The following is a 27,950-nucleotide window of genomic DNA, read 5'->3' as shown; positions in this document are numbered from 1 at the left end:
GAATGAATACAATTAACTCGTTCAGACAACACACATGCAAAATGTATTCTGGCTACTTTTGATAACATAATAAAGCAGATTCTGTTACTTGCCAAGCAAAGGAGGTTCCCTGTAATGAATAAGGAGGCTCTCCTGTTAGGTTTATTGCTGAAATCGGTTTATTGATTTTCTGAGGCACTCCCATTATCATTGCATACTCATATATTTCCAATTGTACTGCCTTAGTGCATATTTACACCTAGACTACACAGGCATCACACTTGTAGATGGAGTGAAGGTGTAGGAACAGTGTTGCAGTAGTAATGCACCTGACACATTGATGCGAGCTCCATTAGAATTAAATATTAAAACTATTTTCTTCTCTGAGGTCAGTGTTTGTGAAGACTGTTGCTGTGTTTGTCTCGACTTTTCTAGCTTTAGTTTACAGAACACAATTCTTTCATCAAATTAAAAATTCACACTTTTTTTTCCAAATAAAAATCATATATCCTTCATTTCTAAAAATAGATAAACATGCAGAAATCAACATCAGGTTCATCCACAGCATTTAGGAATTAAATTCCACACATTGTTTCACAAAAACAAGTATTACAGGACATCAAACCTTTTTCATTATTCAAGTTTTTCCCCATTCTCATGGAAATTAATTATAATCTCAAGCAAATATTATAATCTGTTGTAGTCTTTGAACACAAACTGTGTCCGATCCAAGGTTGCTCTCATCATGGAGGCTCAGGTTTTAGGGATTTTTCTCTGCCATGTCTTTTGTGGATTCAGCTGCGAGAAGTTCCCGGGGCTTCAGTAACAACCATCTCTCCAGGCTTCATCAGTGATGGGAGCACACGGTTTGGTCATTCCCAGAGATCTGCTACAGAGAAAAGGTAAACTCAGTTCCACAGAGCTTTCTCAAAGGCTACGACTGCGGTCTATGTTGATGGACTAATGAGGTGTGACCGTGTTCAGTCGTAACTAGCCAGTTTAACACCGTACTCTGGTGGTTAATGAGCGAGATCGGTCTCTGTACAGGACACGCACCCCTGGCTGATCCGGACTCACCTCCTGGGCGTCTGTGGAAGTCTGCTTCTGGACGAAGGGGAAGCGGGTGTCGAGCCTCTTCCTGGTGTCTGCCGGGCGACCGCAGCGCTCCTGGAGCCCGAGCATGACGCCCTGTTGTTGGGAGCGGGCGACTGCACCCTCCTCAGCCCTCCCTGGGCACTCGCTGGCGCTTTGGCCTGCTGGTGCAGCGCAGACATGGAGCTGACGGAGCCCAGGGCTTTCATGGGAGCCCGCAGATAGAGAGGGGACTGGCCCTCAGCCCGCTTCCTCACAGATGACACACCTACAAGATCAGACAACCACACACACTCCAGTCAAATCCACAGCAGGGACGTTAACACGGAAGATTACGAGACCACTACGAGAGACACTTACACACTGACAAAAAAAACGAGAAACCAGTTCAGAATCACAAGACATTATTCGGCCCATGCAAGCAGAAACCTGGCCCTTGTTTTAAAGACGTGTGCAGAATGATTCTAAATGCGTTTCCAAAATACTCCTACAAATGATTTTAAAAACCACCTTATGCATAATGTTTTTTTCTGAATGCATCCCTTTTTTTGCAGTTATCTTAAATTGAAACGCAACCATAAAATACAGCAAATACAGCACTGGGCAAGAAAACCAAGAGACACTTTTGGGAAATGCACGTGTTTATGTGTGTGTGTGTGTGTGTGTGTGCGAGAGAGAGAGAGAGAGAGAGAGAGATTCCAGGAATTCACAAACACAATGATGTAATTCAGTAATGCAATTACGACAAATATGATTTGTGCCTTTAATAAATGCATATTTAATACGATGCCGTACATTTCTATTTCAATAATGACTTATTTTAATTTACTGGTATGAGTGCAAAAGTTCGTGCAAGTTTTCTTCAGTTGCCGTTCACATAAGAACATTTTCACATCAGTTTTCCCAGGAGAGACTTGTGTGTGTGTAAGAGATCTTATTCTCCAACATGATGACACCCAGCAGCCGCGGAGAGAAGAGCAGGATGAACAGCTCAACACTAGACGGACTCTTCTTCAGGAGCACTGAAAGATCAGAGCATAAATATCACGCACAGTAACAGTGCGAGGACACGAGCTGACTCCAGGCTGAAACTAACCCACATTCACGTCACATCATTAGTAACAGAGACTGAATCCAAATACAACTCTGTTACTCAGTGCCACAGGGATGATTTCATTTTGTAGCCAACAATATGGAAACGAGTTTAGCATTTTGTATTTTATGACATACAGCAGTAAATCTAAGTTGTGATTTTTTTATCAAGCTTTAAAAAGGCTGTTGCTAACTGGGATAACAGAGGTTTGTAGGGACATTAAACGTCTTGATACCAAACAGGTTTCATCTACGCACTAGACCACTTTTAAGGGTTTACAGGCCAAAGCATACGTCTGTTATTATGCATATGTGAAGGGTGCGTGGACGGTGTGTAATGCAGACTTCATCACCAGAATCAGTATGTGCATCTATGCAAAAATTGGATCTGATGGGATGAATCTACAGGATTTTCAGGAGACAAGTGTCACCTTCTTCAGTGGTCTTCCTGGAAATAAAACGGTTGTGACACCAATCCCTCCCACAGAAGAAGAAAGCAGTCAATGCTTACAACTGTGAAAACTGATGTATACAGGATAAACTAAACACTGGATTTTCAGAAGTATGTGAGTTTGATGGCACAGACTCTTGACGACTGGAGACAATGTTATTGTAGGGACATGAACATAACTGTGATTGTCTGTCAGACGAAAGCTGCGACTGGGTCCAGATCTTCTGCTTCTGTTGAATGTCTGGCTACACACAGCGCGATCTTCTGAGCTAGCCTACAATAACCCACTGTTATTAAAGAAATGATAGAGTGGCTCAAACTATCGGTTCAACAGGTTTTAGGAACAGCCCAACGGCGTGAGAGAGAGAGAGAGAGGATGGGACGGGAGGAGAAACTGAGCCAGCAGGGTATTGTCAGTTTAACAATGGTTTAGTGTGAGGGAGTGAACACACACACACACACACACACGGGATGTGTTAAAGGGATAGTTCACCCAAAATAATTAATTACTCACCCTCATTTCGTTCCAAACCCATAAGTTCGTTGTTCATCTTCACAACACAAATTTAGATATTTCTCTTAAATAACATTACGGTGACATGACGGTCTTACGGGTTTGGAACGACATGATGGTGAGTAATTAATGACAGAGTTATCATTTTTGTGTGAACTATCTGTTTAAAGGCACATGCTGAAGGACTGGAGAGAGGTGGAGGTACACACCTGTGGGGGTCTGGAGAAGAGAGGTGGAGGTACACACCTGTGGGGGTCTGGGGCAGGCGGGACGTGCGGTGGCCTGAGCTCTGTAAGTTAGCCTCCATGCTACGGCTGTTTCTGACGGCCTCCAGAGACCGCAGACTGCTGCGCGGGGTCAGGTTAGGCATGCTGTGTCTGAGCTCCTCTGAAACCACACACACATGGCCTCTTAACACACACACACACACACACACACACAGTCCTGTCCTCTCCAGACCAGTGCAGGCTGCATTACAGGAGACCTGATCATGCAGGGACCATGATGTTTATCCTGACACAGAGCCTTCGTGATTCTTAACATCTCTGACGGGGAGACGGATCGCTGTATAAACAGCAGTGTGACCATCCCTTCATCTGTACTACTACTAGGGCTTCGCAATTAATCGAAATACGGTTTCTGATTTGATTTTGGCCTCTGACGATAATGAAAATACAATAATCTAGGTAAAACAATTATTGCGCCACATTTCGCCACCTTTCTTCCGGTGCGCTTTCGCTCATCCATAAAAGCCCAATTTCACACGCAAATCAGTAAAATCATGTGAAGTGACTGTTTCAAAACAGGAAACAGGACTGAGAGATGGACCAGAACACGTACTGTTAAGTACACTTTTAGCTAAGGTGTGTAACTAAACGGTCAGATACATGCAATAAATGTGTCAAAATGCAGCGCTCAGGTTTTCTTCACGTAAACCCTTGTCGGTTGTGTGATAAACTTAAACAGTGGAGAATGAGAATACATGCGTGAAGGCCCGTTCACACCACAGCTGTAACCATAAAGACAGAGAAACTGCGTCGCTGGAATCACTTCTAGAATGGTTTTCTTTCTTTTTTTCAGCTGATGGACGATAAAATCATTGTTTCAGTTCTGTTAGCATGAGCCGGAGACTTTAAAGCAGCAGACGAGCGTGCGCTTAAGAATAAACTGACGATATCGTCCGCAGGTGTGGACACTAATATCATCTTTATACTTATCTTAAGTTATCGTTCTTGAGGTAAACAAGGCTTCACAGTAAATTGGATCAGTGCGGCTCTTAAAGTGACAGTGTGCTATATTCCTGATGCAACTGTGCACATTTGTTTTTTAAATAAATATCGTCTAAATTAAGTCCTAAGCAATGCATAGGAAATTTACAAAATATCTTCATTGAACATGATCTTTACTTAATATCCTAATGATTTTTGGCATAAAAGAAAAATCTTTAATTTTAACCCATATTGTCGGCTACTGCTACCAATACACAAGACTTTAGTTTTATAGTCCAGGGTCACACATTTGAACACTATAGAGGAAAAAAACGTCATTAGCTAACTTCAGAAACATAATGTTAAGATCTGAAAACACATTGCATGACCCCTTTACATGATAATTATTTGTGATCATCCATTATTGCTTCATGGATGTGGTGTGTGCTGGACAGAGCCATACCCTCAGTGTTGTGTCGGGGTCCCTGCAGCGAGCGGGTGGTGTGTGTGCGGCTGGACTCGGTCAGTGCGCTGGGCGACAGGCAGCGGGGCGAGGGCGAGCCGTGGGGCGAGCAGCGCTGGAGCCGCCGGGGCAGAGAGCAGCACTCGTCCTCCTCGTCCTCCAGCTCCTGATCGCTGAAGGTGCCCCGGCGCAGAGACTGCAGGGAGGCCGAGGAGCTGCGGCGCGAGGCCGAGGTCGAGGCGTAGTCCTGACGGAGACCTGAGGAACAACACAATTCAGCTTCACAACTCAATTCAGTTCACATACCTTCAATCTGTTTGGAGGTGAACTTTAACATGTGGTGTTATGCAAACACAGGAGGAGCGTCAGCATGAAAGACACGCAGCTGATCAACGTGTCTCTGTTTCTCTCCAGTAAGACTGAGACTACAGGACAGGACCGGTCAAACAGTGACAGGTGAACACCGCTGACAGAGGTGTCATTTTTGACAATAAGGGTTTATAACGAGAGACTCCTTGAGGATACGGTCTACATTTCATCCTTGATATTAAACATGTTCTCTTCAGCAGGAGTGATGTCAGACAGGGTTTTATTTGTACATCAGGAAATGCTGAGGAACTGGTTTTAGAAAAGTAAAGATGGTCAAACCGCACGGGCGTTAGAAACACAATGTTTGTCAAACAACGAAACCTCTGAGCTCTCGCCCCCAGCTGCTGGGTAATAGTTACACAAACACCAGCGGTCCACAGACTGCCTGAACCACTGTCAGATCCTGCTGCTGAAGTTAAAACAAACGAACACCGCACATGTATGGACACTCACTCTCCTCCTGCAGACGAGCCATTATCTGGACATCCGTCAGGTCCTGCAGCTTGTAGCCCATAGAGATGGAGTCATCCGAGGTGCTGACCTCACTGTCCACAGACGACTGAGAGCTGAGCGCCGGGGCACCTGGGAACACACACCTCACACCTCAGTAAAGCTGGTCTCCTTACAGTCTGATTACTCATTCAACTACGGAGTCATATTAATTCACTAACCTTACTACTGAGGGTTACCTGCATGTAATTAGGGCTGGGGGATATCAGCCAAAATTCATATCTCAGTATTTTTCAGTATATACTGTATCTCTGTGTTTTGTATTTGGATTGAACAAATAAAGTGAATGTAAGCATGAGGCATACATATTATGCAAAAAAAGGATTAAAATCTCATATTCTAACATTGCAATCTAAAACCAAAAATAATGCTTTTAAAGCAGAAGTCAGTCGCTAAACTAAAAATGGAAATAATAAAAAGCAGACTAATTGAGTAAAAGGGTTACTTTGATTACCCCATCACTGTCAATGTAATATTACCAGATTGAGTCCTACGCTTCTTAACTTTTATTTGTTCCACACTAAATCAATGTTATTTCACTACATTTTATTTAATTATTCTGCACACATGATTTCTCTAGAATAACTTTATCCACTAATCTAGTTTAGAATAGAATTAGAAGATGATGATTATATAATTTTTTCAATTGAGATTTTTCTTTAAAATGAAGTTATATATATTTAATAGATACAGTGATGAACAGCACAGAAGTACAGAAACTACACTGATTAAAAGGAAACAGGTATCGGCCGATAGTCTGAGTCTTTAGTATCAGATCGGATCGGATCTGAAAATATGGTATCAGTGCATCCCTAATTACAATAAAAATCACATGTAGTGTGTGCAACAAGGACAACTTAAAGTGCTACCTAAAGCATTGTGCACAGAAGGATGGAGGGAAAAAATAAAAAACTTCTGTTGACCCTTTTTCCCCACAATGAGCACCTACTGTACATACAATAAACATATTTGATTTATATTAGTATATTGTTTAAAAGACAAACACTGGGCAGGATGTAAAATAAGGGTAAATGTTTTTAATAAATTCAGAACAAATATAACTTTAAATTAAACGATGAATGAAATAGATTGATTAACCAGTTATCAGAATAATCATTAGTTACAGTTCAATTCTGTGAACATTATTCTGATGTAAAACATCAGATGAGCAGCAAAACCATTTCACTGCTTCCAGAAGCGGATGTAGATACTGGTGACTTCTGCACACACTGCACACCAAACAGGCTTTTAAACACACACACACACACACACACACAGATGAAGAAACGCCAGAGGAGTGTGCCAGTCACCTCATGCATGAAATCATCTGATGCTGTCATCTGCTTTGTGTCCTGAGCACGTACGGTGTGTGTGTGCGTGTGTGTGAGAGAGTGTGTGTGAGAGTGTGTGTGTGTGTGTGTGTGAGAGTGTGCATGTGTGAGAGTGTGTGTGTGTGTGAGAGTGTGCATGTGTGAGAGTGTGTGTGTGTGTGCGTGTGCGTGCGTGCGTGTGCGTGCGTGTGTGTGTGTGTGCGTGCGTGTGTGTGAGAGTGAGTGTGTGTGTGTGCGAGTGTGTGTGTGCGTGTGAGAGTGTGTGTGTGTGTGCGTGTGTGAGTGCGTGCGAGTGTGTGAGTGTGCGTGTGTGAGTGTGCGCATGTGTGAGAGTGTGTGTGCGTGTGTGTGCGTGCGTGTGTGTGAGAGTGTGCATGTGTGAGAGTGTGTGTGTGTGTGAGAGTGTGCATGTGTGAGAGTGTGTGTGTGTGTGCGTGTGCGTGCGTGCGTGTGCGTGCGTGTGTGTGTGTGTGCGTGCGTGTGTGTGAGAGTGAGTGTGTGTGTGTGCGAGTGTGTGTGTGCGTGTGAGAGTGTGTGTGTGTGTGCGTGTGTGAGTGCGTGCGAGTGTGTGAGTGTGCGTGTGTGAGTGTGCGCATGTGTGAGAGTGTGTGTGCGTGTGTGTGCGTGCGTGTGTGTGAGAGTGTGCATGTGTGAGAGTGTGTGTGCGTGTGTGTGCGTGCGTGTGTGTGAGAGTGTGCATGTGTGAGAGTGTGTGTGTGCGTGCCTGCGTGTGTGTGCGTGCGTGCGTGCGTGTGTGTGTGTGTGTGTGTGTGTGTGTGTGTGTGCGTGTGCTGCGCAGTGGAAGGGTTAATGTCATACCTGAGCTGCCAGAGGTTAGTAGTGTTTTGTTAGTTGATGTGATGTACCCAGCAGACGAGGACGCTGAGCCGAGAGCCTCACTGGACTGAGACGGGCTGCTGTACACGTTCTTCCATCTGGACGCTACGAAACACATCCATCAGACAACACAACGCTTTAGAAAACACACGTTTATTCATCCTCATACTGACTGCCTTCACCTTCACTTCTCCGGTCAAACACACGAGATGTTTAAACAGTATTTCAGTATTTTCTTTTGTGTCCCACAGAACAGGAGCAGTAGCACATATCAGTATCTTTTGCTATTTTTATGGCAAGAACAATTAAAAAAATACAAGTATAACAACTGTGATATGAACAAATGAGTGAGTTGCCATTTTTAGGTCAGCTATCCCTGAACGAATCCTGCATTTGGCTTCTCACACGCACGGACGCACACATCACACAGTCAGCATCAGACAAAGACATCCCAACAGAGAAGAAACTAAACAAAGTTTCTTCTACACACTTTCAGCAGGAAATCATTCTCATGAGAAACAGAAATCTGAATCATTCACTCATTCTGTATTCACCTGCATACAGTAGAGTTACATCATAAAACACAGTTTCTATTGCACATGAATGAGAAGCTCCCCTACACTGGTCCAGCCGGTGGATGAGCGTGCGACAGGCGACCTCCGTCTCAGGACTGGGATGATCCAGGACCTTTCGACACCATTTGAGCGGCGATTCAGGCCCCAGTTCAGCCACAACCTGCTTCTTTGGTGAAACGTACAACCTACAGAGAGAAAACCAGGAGTCATGTAGATGTAGATAAACCTGTGATATCAGCCAAAGCAGTGTTTGGGGAGAACAACGGCCAATGATTCCTGATCCTATTAAAGCAGAGACAGAACCGCTCACTCATTTGAAAGACTGTCAGCATTTAAAGTATTATACGTCTCTTTCACTGCCACACTTCTGCGTATTAATCAAATTCAAATATAATGAGTGTTCATCGACAGGTTTCCTCTGATCAAAACCGAAGCTGCATTACACAGATTAGCTGCTCGTTATGATTCATTCCTAATGGAGATTCTGTTATCATTAAACCAATCAATGCAGAATGAATGAAGGTTTAATTTAAGGTGTCCTCGTTGCAGTGTAATTATTCATTAAGTACTGCGTAATATTAATTCACAGCATGCACTTACTATCTGGCTAAGGTCAGGATGAGGGTTTGGTTTAGGGTTACTTGCATGTAATTATGCATAATTAACTGTTATTATAATAGTAAGTACATGTGTAATAAGGACACCTTAAAAAAGTGTAACCCAAATTCCTTGTGTGTAAACGACGACACACTTTGGTTCTGGTTCTGGTTAGCTTTAGAAATCCTTTGTTTCCAGGCAGTGTTCGTCACAGTTAGCGGTGAAGCGAGAGAAGAGCGGTCCAGCTCTGATCGAGAGACAGACAGCACTGGAGCGAGCTGATGTGTTCACAGATCACGGAGTCCAGGACAGCTCTACTGGTTAATAAGGGGCTCAGTTTAGGTCTGTTCCTCACCAAACCCCAGCACACGAGTCACATGGGTGACAGCCGACGAACAGGCATCGGTGCTACTACAATTACACAACAACAGAGTGAATAAATGAGGACTTCAGCTTCATGTTTGAGTGATCTAATCATTTAGTTTTGTACAGCTCTGCAGTCTGGACGAGTTCTCTGCCAATCTGCAGATCTGAGTTGACAGATTCAACAGGACACTGTGTAGTGTATTGATGCAACACACTCCGCTTTCTGTTTAGAGCCGATTTTAACCCTTGATTTTATTTGTCATGCATGTAGCAGCGAAGCATGTCTCTGTGTGACTGTAGTTCTGGGAATGACCTGAAATACTGACAGTGTGTGTGTGATGCTCATCTCTCATCTCTAACCACTTCTGAAGTGTGCAAGCGCACGATGCCCAGTGATTTATAAGTGTAGTGTACTGCAGCCTTAAAGAATCCATTCACTTCCAGAACGGAGATTTACTCAGCCACATGTCGTCATAATGTTCACGTCTTTCTTTCTTGAGTCACAAAGAAATGGGAGTTTTTGAGGAAAACCTCCTAGTGTTTTTCTCCATATAGTGGACTTCAGTGGTGCTCAATGGGTTAAAGTTCCCAGTTACAGTTTCACTGCTGCTTCAATGAGCTGTGCACCATCCCAGACGAGGAATACAGGTCAAACAGTGTTTTCCACCCTACCCAAACCTTTCCAATGTGTTTGCACAATATGTGAAGTCATGCATGTGCATCACAGAGCTAGTGCAAGATGAGCATTTGTGGTTAAGAAGGTTGTGAATGTTTTTGTTGTTGTTTTTTTTAATTTCTCACTGGATCATGAAGAGCTGAAACTGCATTTCTGACCTTCAGCCCGTTGAAGTCCACAGAAAACCTATGGAACGTTTTCTTCTCAACTGAAGGAAGAAAGACAAGAGCATCCTGGACGACATGTAGGTGATTATCAGGAAATGTTTATCTTGAAGTGAACTGTAAAATAGCACAAGAGCGCTCAAGCAACCTCTCACATAATGTACCAAACCAAAGTCCCTTTCAAGGAAACGCTGTTCACTCGGCGGCTCAAACAAGACCAGATCCTGTCTAGATGAATGAGGCAATCCTGGAGTCTCAGAAACTGCTCGCCGAACTCACGATTCGGATTTCAAATCAGCAACAAAATCTGAAATCAACCGCCCCGTGTATGTTTATATGTGAACCAGAGCTTCTAACGATGCTTCACCAACCAGCCATTGGCTCTTTCATTTAGAAGGCGGGACTATTGCACCATGTAAACATACAGAGTTGAATTCATATAATTAATCTGTATAATTCCCATAGCACTCTTTAAAGCCTCTCGTTCCATCCCTAGCTACGTGAGATCATAATAAAGAGATGAGTACACCCACCAGCGGTCTTCATCCTCGGTCTGAGCGCAGGTCTCTAAGTCGAGCTCATCCACCTCGTCCAGGCCGGACTGGTCCATCCCAGCATCACTGGCTCCCAGAGCGTCTGATTCACAGAGATCAGGAGACAGACCCGGCCCGAAGCGGCCTGAGACTCCCTCCTCGTCCTCGTCCTCCGGCCTGGACGCCTGGGCCAGCGGAGACACGTCCTCACTGCTGCCCGTGAGGTTCCCAGCATCCTCTGCTCCGGGGGAAGTGTCCATGGCCCGGTGGGTTCGGCCGGTCCTGGAGCGCAGGGCTTGATTCTGGACCTCCAGACGGCGCACCAGCTCCTGCAGCTCCAGCACGCTCACACTGGGCTCTGAGCTGGACATCACCTGGTCTGCATCACCGCTGACCGCCGGCTGGACCACACTCACACCGTCAGGGACCACCATCCTCCAACAAACACAAAAACTACACGTCTCAAAGCTTCTCACTACCACTTTCATGTACACCAACACATTTACACATGCCTTTAGTTTTGTCCATTTTCTATTAGTCCCTTACAAAAATTAACCATGGCTTTACTACAAATCAAACCAAAAAAAACAAGGTTACTAGATAAACCATGTTAACCATAGTTTAACCATTTGTAGTTAAACTATGGTTATATAAATTGTCATCAATATGTAATCAAAAAACAAACACTTTTACTGTAATAAAACCATGGTTCATTTTCATGAGGGATGGGCTAGTTAATAAATTACAAGAAACTATTAAAAAATACAAAAATATAGTACTGTTTAAGTTTAAACAATACGCAACAATATTTTATATCAATTGTTACCCATTTTATTCATTCATCCTTTTATAAGTTATTGTAGAGATGCTCAAGAAGGGATGAATGTAGATCATTTAATCTTGAAGGTTAATAGTGATACACAGATCAAAACCTTGGTTATACTAGGTTCATTCTGTGTTCATCATCACAGCAATGGCACAAGTTAGCAAAACAAATAAACAAAGCAGCAAACAAATGAGGTTTGTTTGAACTAGCAAGGGTGTGCTTAAAGAAAAATAAACATTGTATAAAGTGAATTAGTCAGTATACATTAAACAGTGGCGATATCTTAAACCAAAACGTGTTAAATACCACATAAATGTTGGGAGTCGTTATTTGTGTCCACATTTGATTAAGCTAATATGTTTCTGTATCAACAGTAGCGTGTAAACTGAGCTGTGTCCAATTAACTTAGTAATCAACATACCTCTGCTTCCGTCCCGGTTTCTGCAATAACAGATTTAATTTTTAAATATATATATACAAATAAAAGAATAAAAATTGATTTAAATGAGTAACCCGCGGGTTTCTCGCCGCTCTGCTTCATTCACGGTGCTTTGGATGTGTGGAGATAGTTAGCTCGTTTGCTGTAGACCTGCGGTGATGGACACCAGTTGAGCCAATCGGATGCGACTCCCCGCCCACTGCAGTAACGCCACAGCCCATATATGGAAACGTAGCTCCGCCTGCTGGATGACGTCGCTCTGAAGAATGCAGTAACACGCTCTGTCCAGTAGATGGAGGCACGATACACACTTCCTCAGCGGCTGCGCTGTGTTCAGTTCACGTGCTCTGCAGTAGACACAATAAATACTAGAGCACCAGTTACTGAATTTTGCACAGTATACAGTGCGTACTGGCGACTGCTTACTTCTCCAATAGAATGTGAAACAGCACAAGGATTATGCAGCAATAAACTCAACAATGGTGTGCTACATTTATCTCATTTGACCTTACCCGGGTATTTTAGAAGATATAATTTTGGGAGAACAAGAAATGCACTGCATCGTGGGAAACTATCTCATGCAGTGCCTTTTCAAAAGGTGCACCTCTATAGGCTACATAACAGTGTGAAAGGTGCCGCCGGAGAGTGTGGTTATATAAGGCTCTTTCTGACACACACAAACTCCATATGTGGATGCTTTAAATGAATCAAAAGTTATGATAAAGACATTTATAGTGCAGCAAAATATTTTTATTTCAGATAGATGCTGTTCTTCTATTCATATACTCAGATGTTTTCAACATAATAATAATAATTATTATTATTATTATAAATATTTTGAGCAGCAAATCAGAATATTAGAGTGATGTGACTGGAGTAATGATGCTTAAAAATTCAGCTATGAAATCACAGGAATAAATTACATTTTAAAATATATTCCAAAAGAAAATGGCTATTTTAAATAGCAAAAATATTTCAAGATTTTACTGACTTTGCTGTACTTTCAGATCAAATAAATGCAGGCTTGGTGAGCAGAAGAGACTTCTTTAAAAACATTAAAACTCTTACTGTTCAAAAACTTCTGACTGGTGTATTTTTAACCCTATAAAGCTTGACTTAAGAAATAATAGTCAGAATTACCTTTTTTTTTTTTTTTTTTTTTAAATGGAGGTTTATTTGACCTGTAGACAAGAAAGTTTGCATATGTGTATTTACATGTGTATCATATTTGATTGATCAGGCTCTTATGAAATAAGAGAACAGCTCATACTTGACCAAAAACACCAGCTTTATTCAGAAACCCAAAATGAGCAGATATGTGCAGATGCTGATATTGAAATGATCAAAACATGAATGAAATCCCTACGATTGTTATATAAATCAATGAGATCTTCATTACAGTACAGCAGATTATTGCATAGAATGCTAAATATCAGGTGTCCCTCTTTATAAGAAGAGTGGAGCCGAAGCTGACACTTGTTACACTGAAAGAGCTTGGACTGATAAAACACTCTACACTATCAGTCACAAACAGAAGACAGTCCGTGTCTGATGCCATGTTTGCAGATTTGTTAAACATGTGCCTAACTTTACCGTACTTTGAGCACTTTCCTCTGGTTTCTGGTTACACCTGTGTCTGGTTTGACGTCCTGCAGTCTCTGACCGGGACACACGAGTCTCCACATGTTTGGTTCAGCACCACTGATAACATCACATCATCATTCATAACACAGGAGGAATAAAGCATATCTGTAAGCACAGCTGGCCCGGTCACACACTATAATGTGCCTGACTGTGTGTGTGAGACTTGTGTTCTGTTGTGCACATAATAAGAGGAGCTGAAACACAATCGATTGTGTAACATATAGAGGAACGTTTTTGTTTAAATGCATTCAACTAACAATACACACCTGAAGAACCAGACCAGCCCTTGTTTGCAGTGCGTGTGTGTGTGTGTGTGTTTAAGTGTGGGCATGTTTTTGTATCATATCAGGACACAACTCTGTATAATGTCATGGGTATGACACAGGTATTACAAGGAGAGGGTGACTTATGAGGACATAACCCATGTCCCCATTTTTCAAAACACTTATAAATCATACAGAATGAGTTTTTTTTTGAGAAAGTAAAAATGCACAAAGTTTCCTGTGAGGGTTAGGGTTAGGTGTAGGGTTGGTGAAGGGACATAGAATATACAGTTTCTACAGAATAAAAACCATTAAACCTATGGGATGAACACACTTTACACAAAAACAAACGTGTGTGTGTGTGTGTGTGTGTGTGTGTTGCAACAAAATGATTCTGGACTTTTTTGATCCCCGTGAGAAAATGTCATATAAATCCTAGTCTAAATCACACATCTGGACACAGTTAAGATGTTTTTATTATCATTTATTAAACAAAAATATGATCTCACATGTTATCTGAAAACAGCCAGCACAGAAGTGCGCTCTCTTCCTGCCACATCATCCTCATCACCTCCTCTCCTCTCCTCTCGAAGGTCTCACGGTTCAGTCACGTTCTCAGTGTTAACTGACTGATAGCGGATGTGCAGGAGCGAGAGCGGCTTCACTTGGCCTCCCCTGCAGCCTTCTTCTCCTGCTCGATATCTGTGAAGACCACACACCAGACGCGTCAGAGGAAAGGTAATGCTCCTCTCTACACCTGTGCAGTGCTGAATAACCCTGCGCTAAACACCTGAACCCAGCGGGACACAGGACAGACACACTACCTGCTCCACATCATTGTGTTTCCTGTTCATCTCATGTTGATCCACCGTATTTTCAACACTTTTACTGCATTAAACGGTAGAACTGTTTTGCTACAAACCAGCGTGTGACATTAGAGCACTTTACATCACCATCACTGTGATCTGACAGGTAATGTATTTCCCTGTTTATTTATGGATCTATCTTTTTTCTTTGAGGAAACTGTACATGCAAATCGAGATGTAAATACTGCTTACTGAATTACTCCAGTGCACGAGAAAAACAAATTACACACACACACAACAACAAAACACAAAACTGTGGAATCATTTGAATGTTTCAAAAATATGTTTCTATACTACAACAGTGCATGGAAACAATAGGACAATTATTACAGACAACATTAAAGTATCTAGCATATGAGAAAAGATCAGATGAAGACCAGAGCATTCAGCAACAATCCCAAAAAAAATGATCAAAAAAAAATTAATTAATTAAAATAAAACACATTTTGAAGTTTTTAAATGATTATTATTGTCACATCTGGTGATTTGGGTCTGAGCACTGGGTCCTGAAGACTTGTGTTATTATAGTATCATTCAGATATTATTATAGGTTTATGCATATTTGAAAGCAATTTTTATTTTTTATGGTTTAATCTGAATGAATCCGGCTGAATTGAATATCACAGGCAGTGCTTGCAGAAAACAGTCATATGTCCTGCAGTGTGATGATCTGATCTTCTCTTGTGTGGACGAGTGTCAGATTAATATTAGCTAATAATATATTCCTGAAGCGTACAATCCATAACTAGCTTCCTTTGTTCTTTGTTTTAGCTCAGCCACAGGTGAAGAATACAGACGCTCTTATCTCTGTGTGTGTGTGTGTGTGTGTGTGTGTGAGATCAGCACAAGACTGCACTCGTCTGATCTGTAAACACTGGTTGAGGAGGGAGAGGCTGTCAGACCCGCTCACCTTCTTTAGTGGGCAGACTGTTCTTCTCCGCCGTGTTGGTCTTCTTCAGGCATTTCTTGTCGAACTGCTTCACTTCTTCTTTCACAGGGTTATCACTCATTTTGGAGAGTCTGTGAGAATACAAGTCATTGACAGTTAAAGGCAGTGTCCGTCTCTAGATGATCGTCCTCAATAAAACTATTTGTGAATCAAATCTTACTTTGAACAAATGAATCAACTTATTGGTATTCTAATGCAATGACGGTCAATCCATGTGTGTGTTTGGACAGGACTAGTGTTTCTTCGACACACAGAGCTGAAACAGCCTCTCGATCACAGTTAAACCACACTCTGAAAAGCAGAAGTGTGTGTGTGTGTGTGTGTGTGTTTAAACCCCAGCCCTGTTTCCTCAGAGGCGTGGGCTGAAGTTCTGGTGACTGTATGGACACGTCGACACACCCTGTCCTCAGGTGTGTGTGTGTGTGTGTGTGTGTGTGTGTGTGTGTGAGAGCTCTTATCAGCCAGAGCTGCAGGAAAATCACTGGCCTGAAATTACTCTCTACTCAAATGGGATGTTTTCCTTGCTTTTTGCATATCTGCAGAAACCAGGAGTGCGCTGGGGCTTAATGCTTCTGTTTAACAGATAAAGTTACAGAGAGATCTGCAAAACAAGAGGAAGTCATTTCCCAGAAAGTTCTAGAGCAGCTATATCAACTAAACACAGATTCTCATTAAAGTAAGCCACACTGTCTTAGCAACACTTCTATTCTGAATGAACTCTTGTATTCAACTCACATGACTGAATACATTGAGTAGTTTCAAGAGCCTGACCAGATTCACTTTTTCTTGCAACTTAATATCAGATCTCATTTAAGAGAGAGAGAAGTGAACACAGTAACTGTGAAAACATTTTAGTTTAGCAAATCAAATGATGAATGTATTGAATGTTTTCTCACAGTATCACAACACTCTTCTGCGCACACACACACACACACACACACACACACAGTAAACAGATCAGAGATGATCTCAGCAGGGCAGTGTGCACATGATCACTCATGACGAGTTTTATATCATCGCCATCAATTCCTCACGTCTTCACCACACCCAGCGCGACTCGCGCCAAATCTCTGGATTTTGCAACATTGTCAAATACTTGAAATATTTGAATGTTCGAAACGTTCCAACTGACACTTTGCCGCGTCTGGATTTTTTAAACTGTGTATAACGCATTAATGCGCCATAAGAATTCATGAGACTGCGCTTACTACACACACACACACACACACACACACACACACACACACACACACAACCACTAACTAGTACGCTAATGAAGTACACTAAAACCGTTCGCACACTACATTACTCCATTGACAGGTGCGCACAAACATATGCTGTCCTGATTTGATATTTTCCTTCATGTTACTATATGTATTAAATGTATCATGCAATGTAAACGATTATTGTATCAACTTTGCAACTGGATAATCTTCCTGCACACTTTTAAAGAGAAACATCCGTCTTTATTTAGTTTGCATTATTAGTATCTGGAACTCTATACAACAATCATATGATATGTGAGACGGTACAGTACTACAGAATGTCTTCCCCAGATTAAACCTGTGTGTGTGTGTGTGTGTGTGTGTGTGTAAAGAGCCTCACCTGTCGCTGGCCTCGGGACTGTAGTACACTAGATGTTCTGGACTCAATCTCTGTGCTGCTCAAGGTGGACAGCTGCTTTAAATACAGCCCGTTGCACAACAGCACAGATGTAATCCACTCGCTCTGATTGGTTTAATCTCTCACTACTGTATTCTGATTGGATAAACGCGCAGCGCTTCTCTATTGTGATTGGACGAGTCTGCGTCGCAGTGAAGTAACGGTAACGGAGTGCGAAGAAAGTGACGCAAACTAACATTCTTGTGAAACCCTGGACGTGTTTCTAGAGGACGAACATGAAGTATTGCAGGTGAAGTTTATTTTCCACCTAGTGAGGCATCGGATCTACCAGCAGCGCCATCCTGTGACGATTAACCTTCAGGAACTGAGGCAAAATCCTAAATAAACACAAGTTGTGTCATACTTCTGTTTTACGTAACAGAGACAGCCCTGTTTTAATTTAAATTGCTTAATCATATTGCTACTGGAAAAATTACAACATACCGCATTTTTTATAAAACAAAACTTGATTAAAAAAATGTAGAAAATCACATATTTTCTATATAATATATATAAAGGAATAGTTCACCCAAAAATAAGCATATTACTATAATATGATGCAATGCTCAAACCTGATGAAGAAACACATTCTGATCTTGGGTGGTCTGAGGTGAGCACATTTTCATCACATGTTTTCAGAGCACCAGTGTGAGCTGCGACACTAGAGAAAACTCAACATGAGTGTGTCTGACCTCTGACCTTGTCCAGAGAAGTCGGTGGACATCAGGATGGACACATCGTCTCATGTGAACATGCTTCAGTCTCACACCAGGTGGCGCTACAGAAGACCAGTTGTGTTTTGGATCATAACTCTGAAACCCCAGATTTCTTCTCACGCCCAATAAAATGCATTACACACATGACATTGCACCTATTTACAATTAAAATCCCTTAATAATGGTATTACGCAATGATCTGTGAAGTCTGAAATTGGCATGAATCTTCTTTGGTGGGTGACATATCTTCTAAAATTACTCAACTATAAAAATGACTAGAACTATAAAACCCATGGCCACCAGCAGCTCGTTTTCTGAACGTCCTGCCGGTATAAAAATATTCATATATCATCTAAAAACAAGTGTGTAGCAAATTTTGTGAAAACAGGCCTCATGGTGATGATGCTATAAACTACTCTACATTTTCACTGATAACCGCAAACAGGCATTAAACATTGTTCATGTAGAAGACGACATAACTATTCAGTTTAGTAACTCACACTGCATGTCAGCACTAGACCCCGCTGGAAGAAGCTATCAGAAGAATTTGGATCAGCTTCTGCAGACGTGATCGGACACATGTGAGGTGCGGCTGTATGACTAACACACTCAGATCTTGTGCGCACAAAGTCCAGCCTTAGTTCATATGGAGAACAAGTCCTTCTGAGGAGATGTGAGAATGATCATATCACTGCTGTCCACCAGAGGGAGCCACCGGACACATCCCACAGACTTCAGTGCAATCATCTACACATTTACTACAGTTGATTATAGATTTTAATATAGTTTAGCCTTATCAGTTTGCAAAGAAATATGTGATCTCCAAAAGATGCAAAGGTCATGAAATGTATTTATTTTAAATGTATTTTTCATAAATCTTTTAAAACATTTCGGTCTAGTTGCCAGATGTGTGTTTCACTTTCTTAACAGATTAAAATTATTAAAATCACATTTTAGCAGGATGCATTTTTATTTAAGTATGATTCATAACGCTGTAAATGTTTCAAGAAGGCACACACCAAATAAAGCCAGAGGAGTTTAATACTGGATTGATCCTAGTCTCTGAAACAGAGATCATTCAAATGAAATCAACACAGACGAGCGATCTGAGGGGGATCAGAATGGCATAACGCTACCAAAATGATTTATTTTTTTAATAGCAATGTCCATATCAAGAGTTATTAAAAAACTAAATCCTGAAAGTGGAATAAAAGTGGGATTTGTGTGAAGGATGCACTGTACAGAGCAGAAGCGTGAAGTAAAGCTGTGTGTTCATCAGGACTGAATCTGAATCAGCGTGGAGCCGGTCTGGACAGTCCTCCGCTCAGGAACAGATGGATGAGGTTATAACGGCACGTGACTGAAGAGATATGACACAGACTCTCCGTTGTGGGTCCGGCGGATGGCCTCGGCCAGGATCATGGAGATATCAATGACCTGCAGAGAAGAGAATATCTGCTTCACACCAGACCGAGAGAAGAAGAAGACACGTCTGTATCACACCAGACTCTCCTCGAAACCAGCGACTGGTTAGCTGACACTAATCTAATGTTGAGTTTAGATTGGAATAGATCAGGGATACACTTATACAAAAACACAGTTTTCCCCCATGCATTTTGGCTATTTTAACCATTGCATAAATTAAACACCCCAATTTATAAAAAACTAAAATTACCGCTGCATACATTTATAAGATTTCTGAACAAAATAAACCGCTTTTTTCTACAAAACACACTCCTTCAATGTTCAATTTTAAAAACTACAAAAGAAAACATTACTGAAGTAGTAAAAAAAGTTATCTATTGTCCTTAAAGTGTTACTTTAGCCCTTTAGGGGAAGTAGAATAAAATGCATCTTTTGCATATCCCGTAATAAAACACCTAAGAAAGCAATAATAATACTAAAGGAAGAGACTGGTTGAGCTGTTGCTGGAGGACAGTATGAGGCTGCTTCACACAGATCACAGGCGCTCGCGGAACACACCTGGATTTTGGGACAGTGCTTCATCTTCTCCTCCTGAGGGATGGTGTTGGTCACCACCACAGCCTCGAAGCAGGCGTTGTTGATACGAGAAATGGCTGGACCGGAGAAGATGCCGTGGGTGAGGATGGCATACACTTTAACCGCTCCTGCGGAGATTAACCTGAACACACACACAGAGAGAGAGAGTGAGTTACAGCTGCTTAAGCACTCAGTGCGTGTTATCACTGTCATCAGCTCCTCTCTCACACACACACACATTGTTTGTTTTTGTGTAAAGTGTGTTCATCTCATAGGTGTAATGGTTTTTATTCTGTACAAACTGTATATTCTATGGCCCTTCACCAACTCTACACCTAACCCTAACCCTCACAGGAAACTTTGTGCATTTTCAGTTTCTCAAAAAAACTCATTCTGTATGATTTATAAGTGTTTTGAAAAATGGGGACATGGGTTATGTCCTCATAAGTCACCCTCTCCTTGTAATACCTGTGTCATACCCATGTCATTATACAGAGTTGTGTCCTGATATGACACAAAAACAAGAGCACACACACACACACACACACACACACTCCTCACTTATCCACAGCGTGGCAGACGGTGCCGCAGGTGTCTGCCATATCATCCACTAATATGGCCACGCGGTCCTTCACGTCTCCCACCAGAACCATGCGGTCCACCTCGTTGGCCTTCTTCCTTTCTTTGTGAATGAGAGCGAAGTCAACATTGAGCCGGTCTGCAATGGAGGTGACCCTGTCGATGGAGAAACACAGCTCAGGGATCAGCCTCCACACACACACACACAGACACAGACAGACACACACACACACCTCTTGGCTCCTCCAGCGTCAGGAGACACGATGGTGCAGGTCTTCCACTCGGGGATGTTCTCCTTGATCCACTTCAGCACGGCAGGCTCAGCGTATAAGTTATCCACTGGGATGTCAAAGAAGCCCTGCAGAAGAAGACCGCAGCTCCCAGATCAAACCAGAGCAACCAGCGCTTCCATTAATGTGTGTGTGTGTGTGTGTGTGTGTGTGTGTGTGTGTGTGTGTGTCTGGACTGCTTCATTCCACCACTAGGAGGAGACAGTCCCAACTTCTCCACAATCATCCAGATACAAAACTTACAAAGATGCCATATTTCTTCTATTACTCTCACTCTACACCAGCAAGAAAAACTAGTCATGTTTGCAATGAAATCAGCACATTCTGTCCCAAAACAGTGTGTGTGTGTCTGTCTGTGTGTCTCTGTCTGTCTGTCTGTGTGTGTGTGTGTGTGTGTGTGTGAGAGAGAGTGTGTCTGTCTGTGTGTGTCTGTGTGTGAGAGAGAGAGAGTGTGTCTGTCTGTGTCTGTGTGTGTGTGTGTGTGAGAGAGAGAGTGTGTCTGTCTGTCTGTGAGAGTGTGTGTCTGTGCGTCTGTCTCTGTGCGTGTGTGTGTATGTGAGAGAGTGTGTCTGTCTCTGTCTGTGTGTGTGTGTGTGTGTGTGTGTATGAGAGTCTGTCTGTGTCTGTGTGTGTGTGAAGCCCACCTGTATCTGAGATGCATGCAGGTCCATGGTGATGATGTGGTCCGCTCCAGACACGGACAGCATGTTAGCCACCAGCTTGGCAGAGATGGGCGCCCGACTCTGCAGGAGACACGTGAAAGAAGAAAACAATGATCACACACCTCCTCACACACAAACTCTGAGTGACGTCCCGGGCTCAGACTGATGTGTGAGAGACAGACACACACCTTGTCCTTCTTGTCCTGCCGGGCGTAAGGGAAGCAGGGGATGACCGCTGTGACTCTGCAGGCCGATGCGATCTTGCAGGCGTTTATCATGATCAGGAGCTCCATCAGGTTATCATTGATTTCTCCACAGCCGCTCTGGACTATATACACATCCTCTCCACGCACACTCTCTCCGATCTCCACGCTGAACACACACACACACACACACACACACACACACACACAGCAATCATTGACAACACACTGTAATAATATCATGTAGTCTTGGAGTAATGTGTGAACAAGACAGTGTTTCAGGAGTTTTGGACACATGCTTATACCATAACGGTTTAATTTGTTATTAGGGTTCATCTATATGCTTCATTTTTTTTTATATTAACCGTTTTGTTTTTTCCCAAGGCATTGCTAGATGCCAGTGTTTCCAGTTCTGCAAAGATTTGATTTCAAAAACAGTATACTAAACGGTTTCTTGTTATGATTTTAAATCTGGATTTGATCTCAGAACGATTTTGAAGAGGAGCTGCTAAAGTCTGATTTTGTGCTGGCTGTGCTTTAAAAGTAAAACATAATAATCCATATTATTATTATACAACCCTGCCTGCTTTAAATGTGTGAAAATTATTATAACAGTTGAAAACACTCATTAGAAATGAGAAAAGTAATCAATGTAATAAACTTGTAATCTGTAACTTCTGCACTTCTGAAGGACTTCCCGACCCTGTGTATCACACTGAAACCCGACTGACGCATTAATAACATCACTGTATGTGTTGTGTAAAGGTACAAGAGCATGTTATTAAATCAAACAAGCAGAGAAGGTCTCAGGGTCATGGCATTATTTAAGCATAACTCCCCAGAGTCAGAGAGCAAATGATTAATCCTTCCCCTAACTAATGAATAAATACAAACTAAGGCCTTATACACCAGACTATAATTAACGCCATCGTGGCATGACAAAGGGTTTTGGTAAATTTATAAGTTCGGAGGCTACTGACGGAGTTATGAATTTCCATTCCTACAAACGTGTCTAAATGCTATTTAATGGCAATATTAGTCACAAAACATCTACAACTCAAGATAATAGACATCGCCTCGCAAAGCGTGCAGATGCACAGCCTTCTGGGAGTTGTAGTTTTCTGAAACACACGTGGAGCGCTGGCAGCCATCATCTGAACTACAACTCCCAGCGGCCCGCGGGAAAAAACGGGACAGCAACATGTTAAAGTACAAATCTAAAACGCGCTCCGATCATTTCCAGAAATGACTCACCACGTCTCTTGGTTGCTGAACTTTTTCGTCACCACTTTCCCCAGCTCCAGCCCGAGGCGATCCGCGACCTTCTGAGACAGATCCTGGTGCGAGCTGCCGCTGAAGATCTTGATGTTAGGCATGTTTCTGTTCGTCCCGCGAACACCAGAGAGAGTGCACGAGGAGATATGACGTGTGCGCGTGAGCCGGGGGATGCTGAATCGTGCAGATATCTGCTATCCGATGTTGGTTTTACCGGTAAAGAGTGAGTTCGCCACTAACTTACCTTTCCGCCATAGTGATTCTGGACGGTACCCGCGTGACGTCACAGACACACCTCCTCTTCCGCTTCTTCTTCAGTGGTTCCAACTCAGGCTATATCTATCTATCATCTATCTATCTATCTATCTATCTATCTATCTATCTATCTATCTATCTATCTATCTATCTATCTATCTATCTATCTATCTATCTATCTATCTATCAGTGTGTCTGTCTAAACATTTACATCTGTGGTTTTAAACTTCAAGCGTGTATAATAAAATTGTCGTATTATGCTTTCTTGTGCCAACATTAAAGTTTGTCTTGACCATTTATGTAATTTAATGTATTTATTTATTTACCTAATTACACTTCAAAAATCTTCCTCTCATAGAAAACCATTATAAGGAAAACGCTTAATGTGGCTTAATTCATTAAAACAGTGTTTTTAAAAATACCAAACACAATAAACATTATTAATAAATAACACTGTACAGACAAGGTTGAGTTTGGTCTTTTAAACACAATTTTAATGCATTAGACCATGTTAAGTGTTTTAGAATGTCCCTTCATTAACTTAAATTAGACATTAACTTCTTTAACAAATTATACATTAATGTGATAAAGCTAGACATCTTTTTCTTCAACGCAGAAGTAAGTCTGACAAGACCTCCGGTTAATTAATGAGAAGAATAACAAAGTGTTGTAAACTGTAAAACTGTTTTAACTACAAACCTGTGTGTTCATAATTAAGAGAATACATTAAAATATGATAAGACACGTCAATTTTCAATATCAAGCTGCCATAGATTGACAAATGACCGCTCCGCTGTGAAGGGAAGAATAAAGTGGATAGTTGTGATCATTAAATGCATGTTCTTCACTGTCTTGAGGACAGGGGTGATAAGATCATGTTTCATGAAGCAGAAATGCCTGCATGTATTTCATAGTCTTTATTATCACATTCAAAGACAAATCATCTATAGTTTTCCCATCCCTCAGAACAGTATTTCTCATCTCTCCGGCTCATACTTCACTCACATCTGCTTCCTCTCTTACTCAGTCATTCCTCCGGCAGCAGCTGCTATTAGTGCGCTCTAATCTTCTTGTTTTTCTAGTTTCGAGGGACATTTGTTTTTGTGAGTAGAGATGAAACAGTGTCTACATTTCAAGGTTTTTCACGTCACAGGATGATGTTGGGAAGCAGTAGTTTTCCATTGCCTTTGCTTTGGCATCACAAAACTTGCTGGGTTTCGTGCTTAACCAGACAAAGATGAAGATGAAATCCAGACTCTTCACCCCCGACTCAACCTGAATATCAGAAGGTCAATGTCAAGCCCCTGAAGTGTTTTAAATACACCGGTAGCCAGTGAAGTCAAAGCTGAACACGTGATAGTGAAGACTGGTTGATTCCAGCGTAAAGAGCATTAGTGTAATCCAGCCTGCTTGAAATTAATGCATGAATAACAACCTCTAAATCATTCAAACTGAGAAAATCTTTCAGCTTGCCAAGCGCTTTAAGCTGCAAAAAACTGGCTCAGAGTTAATTTGTTTGTCAAATTTTAATTCAGGATCAAAAATAACTCCCAGATTTGTAACCTTCGGGCCCAGAGTAGATTTAAATGATGTAAAAGTGAGAAGAGCCAAACAAAATAACTTCAGTCTAGTTTAGATTGGACTGTAGGACATGATTTTCCAATCCTGGTGTCCTCTCCACAAGCGGAGAGGAGGACACTGCATCAGACTCATATCAGCTGCAGAAATACTGGATCAAACTCTATCAGACCCAAATATAAACCGAAGAGGGAGCAAATACAGGGAGAATTTTATTATGCTTTTCTTTTTTTACTCACGTTTTTGCCGTGAAAATAGCCTGAGATGCTGAGATGGCATTAAATAAAAATATACTGTGTGTGTTTCCTGGAAGACTTTCCAAATATATGAGAAGTAGAAGATTTCAGGAACATCTAAGTTAGAAACAAAAAATGAGGGTGAATCAATACATTCTGAATAATTTACTGTGTGGATAATATGTAATCATGTAACCAGTGAAAAAGTACCTGTAATCTGATTATGAACATTTTAAAATCTAATCTAATCTAATAACAACACTCATTTTTGGGATATGATGATATAATCCAGATGACATGTGAACATTTACTACCCAACTCTGTTTATTACAAAATGTTTTCAAAGAGCACCCCTGCTCCAAACTTCACATTTCCAGTCTAGATGTGTGTCTTTAATGATGAAGGACAAAGCATCCGAGTATCATCGATGTATATTTCCCACACTCTCTGTTTGACTCAGAATATGAAGAACCCATTTAAGAGAAACCCTTGGGAGATCTGCAGGGAAGAGATGGAGAATTATTCCTCCAGCTTCTGACATCACCTCGCTCACTGCGAACTCAAAACTGTTTCTTTCCTTCTTCAGCACACTTTTCTTTGTCTCATTTTTACACTGTTTGGACACTGACTGGAGTCTGTTGTTCACCTGCACACATTTCTGATCAAACAGAAAATAAGCTTTTACCAAGAGCCTTGTCCAGTACAGAGACTGAAGAAGCTGAGCGTCTCACTTCTGCAGCTGATTCACCTCACTCCGTCTCAGGCATGAGCTTATTCCTCATGAGAGGTCAAGGACTGTTTGTGATGGCACTGCCTGTTGTTGTTAAACTCCTCAGGTTAATCATGTTTATTGTGTGTCCGTGTAGATATTTCTGAGTGAGTAATAGTTGAGTTAGTATGTCTACTAGATTCAGGGTTACTTGTAACATTAAACATGTTATAACTTACTCCAAGCTATTGTTTTATTGTGTGTGTGTGTGTGTGTGTGTGTGTGTGTGTGTGTGTGTGTGTGTGTGTGTGTGTGTGTGTGTGTGTGTGTGTGCTGTCTGTATCTTGGAGTTATTTGAAGTTAGTGCATTCAAAATTTGATTGAAACAGGTTACACGTGTCTTATTTTAAATGTGTGTTTGTTTTATTTATAAAATCAGCGTTGAATAAAAAGTTTTTAAACGAAACCAATTATTTTCTGTTTCTGCTGCAAAGATAACAACTGTGGCATTTAATATCAGACACGTGTAACTAGTTTGAATCCCATTTTGAATGCACTCACTTCAGATATCTCACAGTCTCCCCTAACATGAATTCATTAAGATGTGTTTGTGTTTGGATGAATGATGTTCTGTATATTGCCAGCACCTCACACATCTTTGTCTTAGTCTCTTCAGTGTCCTGCAGATGGAGACATCGCTGCTTCTTCCACAGCAGACACTGACAGTGTGTCCTGAATAAACACTGCTCTCATTCCTAATGTAGAGGGGTAAAGACATATGTCCTCAGAAATGAGAGCAGAGAGTAAACATTGTTAATAAAGACGACTTATAAAGCAGCCGAAAACATACTAAAGTAACTACAATCACTCAAATACTTCACACTGCTCCAAACACAACAGTGTACCTTTCTGAATTAAACCTCAGCCTTCTGTGATTTCAGTCTTAGTTTGATCGATCGATCGATTGATTGATTGATTGTAAGCATTTGTGCTGTATAACTCTGAACGATTGTGGTGTATTTGAGAGTAACCGTTGATATTATCCAGATGAATGTGTTGTAGAGATCTGCTCACTTACATTCATTTTCATCATCATCATCATCATCATCATCCTCTTTCAAATCAGGCTTCTCTCTTTTTATTTGAGCTCAATAAGCATTTGCCCCAATTCTGATTCACTGTCTCTACATTTTTTAATCATGTCATTACATCATTTAGCAATTTATTCAATGAAAAATGGCAGATAAAAGATACTTAGCAATATCACAACTGACTCTAGTCCACATCTGGAGTCTCCAAAACCTCCAGCTCAGTCATTTCTGTGGGGTATCTGCTGGGGTGCTGTGTGTGTGTGTGTGTGTGTGTGTGTGTGTGTTTAACTCCTATGCATATTTTGCATAGAACAACTTGCATAGAATATATTTCAGACCAACTTTATAAAATGGATGAAAATTACCCAGGCACTCACTGTCTTTGTATCTTCCACATTGCTAATAAATAGCTTACTGATTTATTTAGGTAAAGTGCACATGAAGTAGCTTTATTTTATTTTAACTGAATTAGATATTTGGACCTGATGATTTCTTCTAAATAGCTAGCCATTAAAAAGTATGTTATATACACAAACGGGGTAAAGTTAAGTTTTTTTTTTTACCTGTATTTTGGCATTTTCACTTTATCGAGTTGTGTTTTAGAGAAAACAGAAATGTCTGTTATTTCAGGATTTATTTTCTACAGTGTGTGCGTAGTCTGAAAGCAATCTGTGTGTACTACATGAATCATGTTGTGATTATCTTGTGATTTAACAGCGTCATAAATCCTCTCCTGAAATAGTAAAGTGCACTTCAGAATCTAAATTCCTTGCCTGTTTTATGAATACTGTGAATTCAAGCACACTACTCTTTTCACGTGTTGTTTTCAGCTACTATATAGGGAAGTGAGCATATTAGCACGCAGCTTGTGTATCATTTGCAAGGCTTTTGTTCTAGCTCTGGCGGAGAGCAGCTGTTCTTCATTATGCTGTTTCGCTCTGGCCTCAGC

At 41.4% G+C, this 27,950-nt stretch overlaps 3 protein-coding genes and 1 long non-coding RNA gene across 8 annotated transcripts; 1 reads left to right on the top strand and 3 right to left on the bottom strand.

The window, feature by feature from the left end:
• Positions 1–135: 135 nt before the first annotated feature.
• On the bottom strand, positions 136–12,183 carry LOC113113561 (SLAIN motif-containing protein-like). Of its 5 annotated transcripts, none has more exons than XM_026279818.1 (9): positions 12,005–12,181; positions 10,758–11,192; positions 8,467–8,606; positions 7,829–7,951; positions 5,622–5,750; positions 4,800–5,057; positions 3,375–3,515; positions 1,057–1,339; positions 136–865 (listed from the first exon to the last, which is right to left on the bottom strand). In XM_026279818.1, exons 2-9 carry the CDS (start codon positions 11,189–11,191, stop codon positions 799–801), a joined length of 1,575 nt encoding a protein of 524 aa, XP_026135603.1. In that variant the 5' UTR covers position 11,192; positions 12,005–12,181; the 3' UTR covers positions 136–798. The 5 variants fall into 5 exon arrangements, with proteins under 5 accessions (XP_026135603.1, XP_026135602.1, XP_026135604.1 ...); XM_026279817.1 differs by having other exon boundaries at positions 136–868; positions 12,005–12,178; XM_026279819.1 differs by lacking the exon at positions 3,375–3,515 and having other exon boundaries at positions 136–868; positions 12,005–12,182.
• A 2,212-nt stretch (positions 12,184–14,395) lies between these two features.
• LOC113113558 (thymosin beta-a) lies at positions 14,396–17,498 on the bottom strand. The gene is made up of 3 exons (XM_026279813.1): positions 17,350–17,498; positions 15,706–15,815; positions 14,396–14,631 (listed from the first exon to the last, which is right to left on the bottom strand). Exons 2-3 carry the CDS (start codon positions 15,803–15,805, stop codon positions 14,591–14,593), a joined length of 141 nt encoding a protein of 46 aa, XP_026135598.1. The 5' UTR covers positions 15,806–15,815; positions 17,350–17,498; the 3' UTR covers positions 14,396–14,590.
• LOC113113559 (uncharacterized) lies at positions 15,824–16,984 on the top strand. The gene is made up of 2 exons (XR_003293605.1): positions 15,824–16,070; positions 16,155–16,984. It is a non-coding gene; the product is annotated as an uncharacterized LOC113113559 (long non-coding RNA).
• A 1,647-nt stretch (positions 17,499–19,145) lies between the features above and the next one.
• Positions 19,146–23,447, bottom strand: LOC113113557 (ribose-phosphate pyrophosphokinase 1-like). The gene is made up of 8 exons (XM_026279812.1): positions 23,377–23,447; positions 23,112–23,237; positions 21,843–22,026; positions 21,637–21,735; positions 20,936–21,060; positions 20,685–20,858; positions 20,106–20,265; positions 19,146–19,559 (listed from the first exon to the last, which is right to left on the bottom strand). The coding sequence occupies exons 1-8, from the start codon at positions 23,385–23,387 to the stop codon at positions 19,467–19,469; spliced, it is 972 nt and encodes a 323-aa protein (XP_026135597.1). The 5' UTR covers positions 23,388–23,447; the 3' UTR covers positions 19,146–19,466.
• Positions 23,448–27,950: the final 4,503 nt, after the last annotated feature.

This window comes from Carassius auratus, chromosome 14 (assembly GCF_003368295.1).
Source record: "Carassius auratus strain Wakin chromosome 14, ASM336829v1, whole genome shotgun sequence".
In the NCBI taxonomy this organism is placed as follows: Eukaryota; Metazoa; Chordata; class Actinopteri; order Cypriniformes; family Cyprinidae; genus Carassius; species Carassius auratus.
The sequence above is the reverse complement of the archived record's forward strand: the minus strand, read 5'-3'. Positions and strand labels throughout refer to the sequence as shown.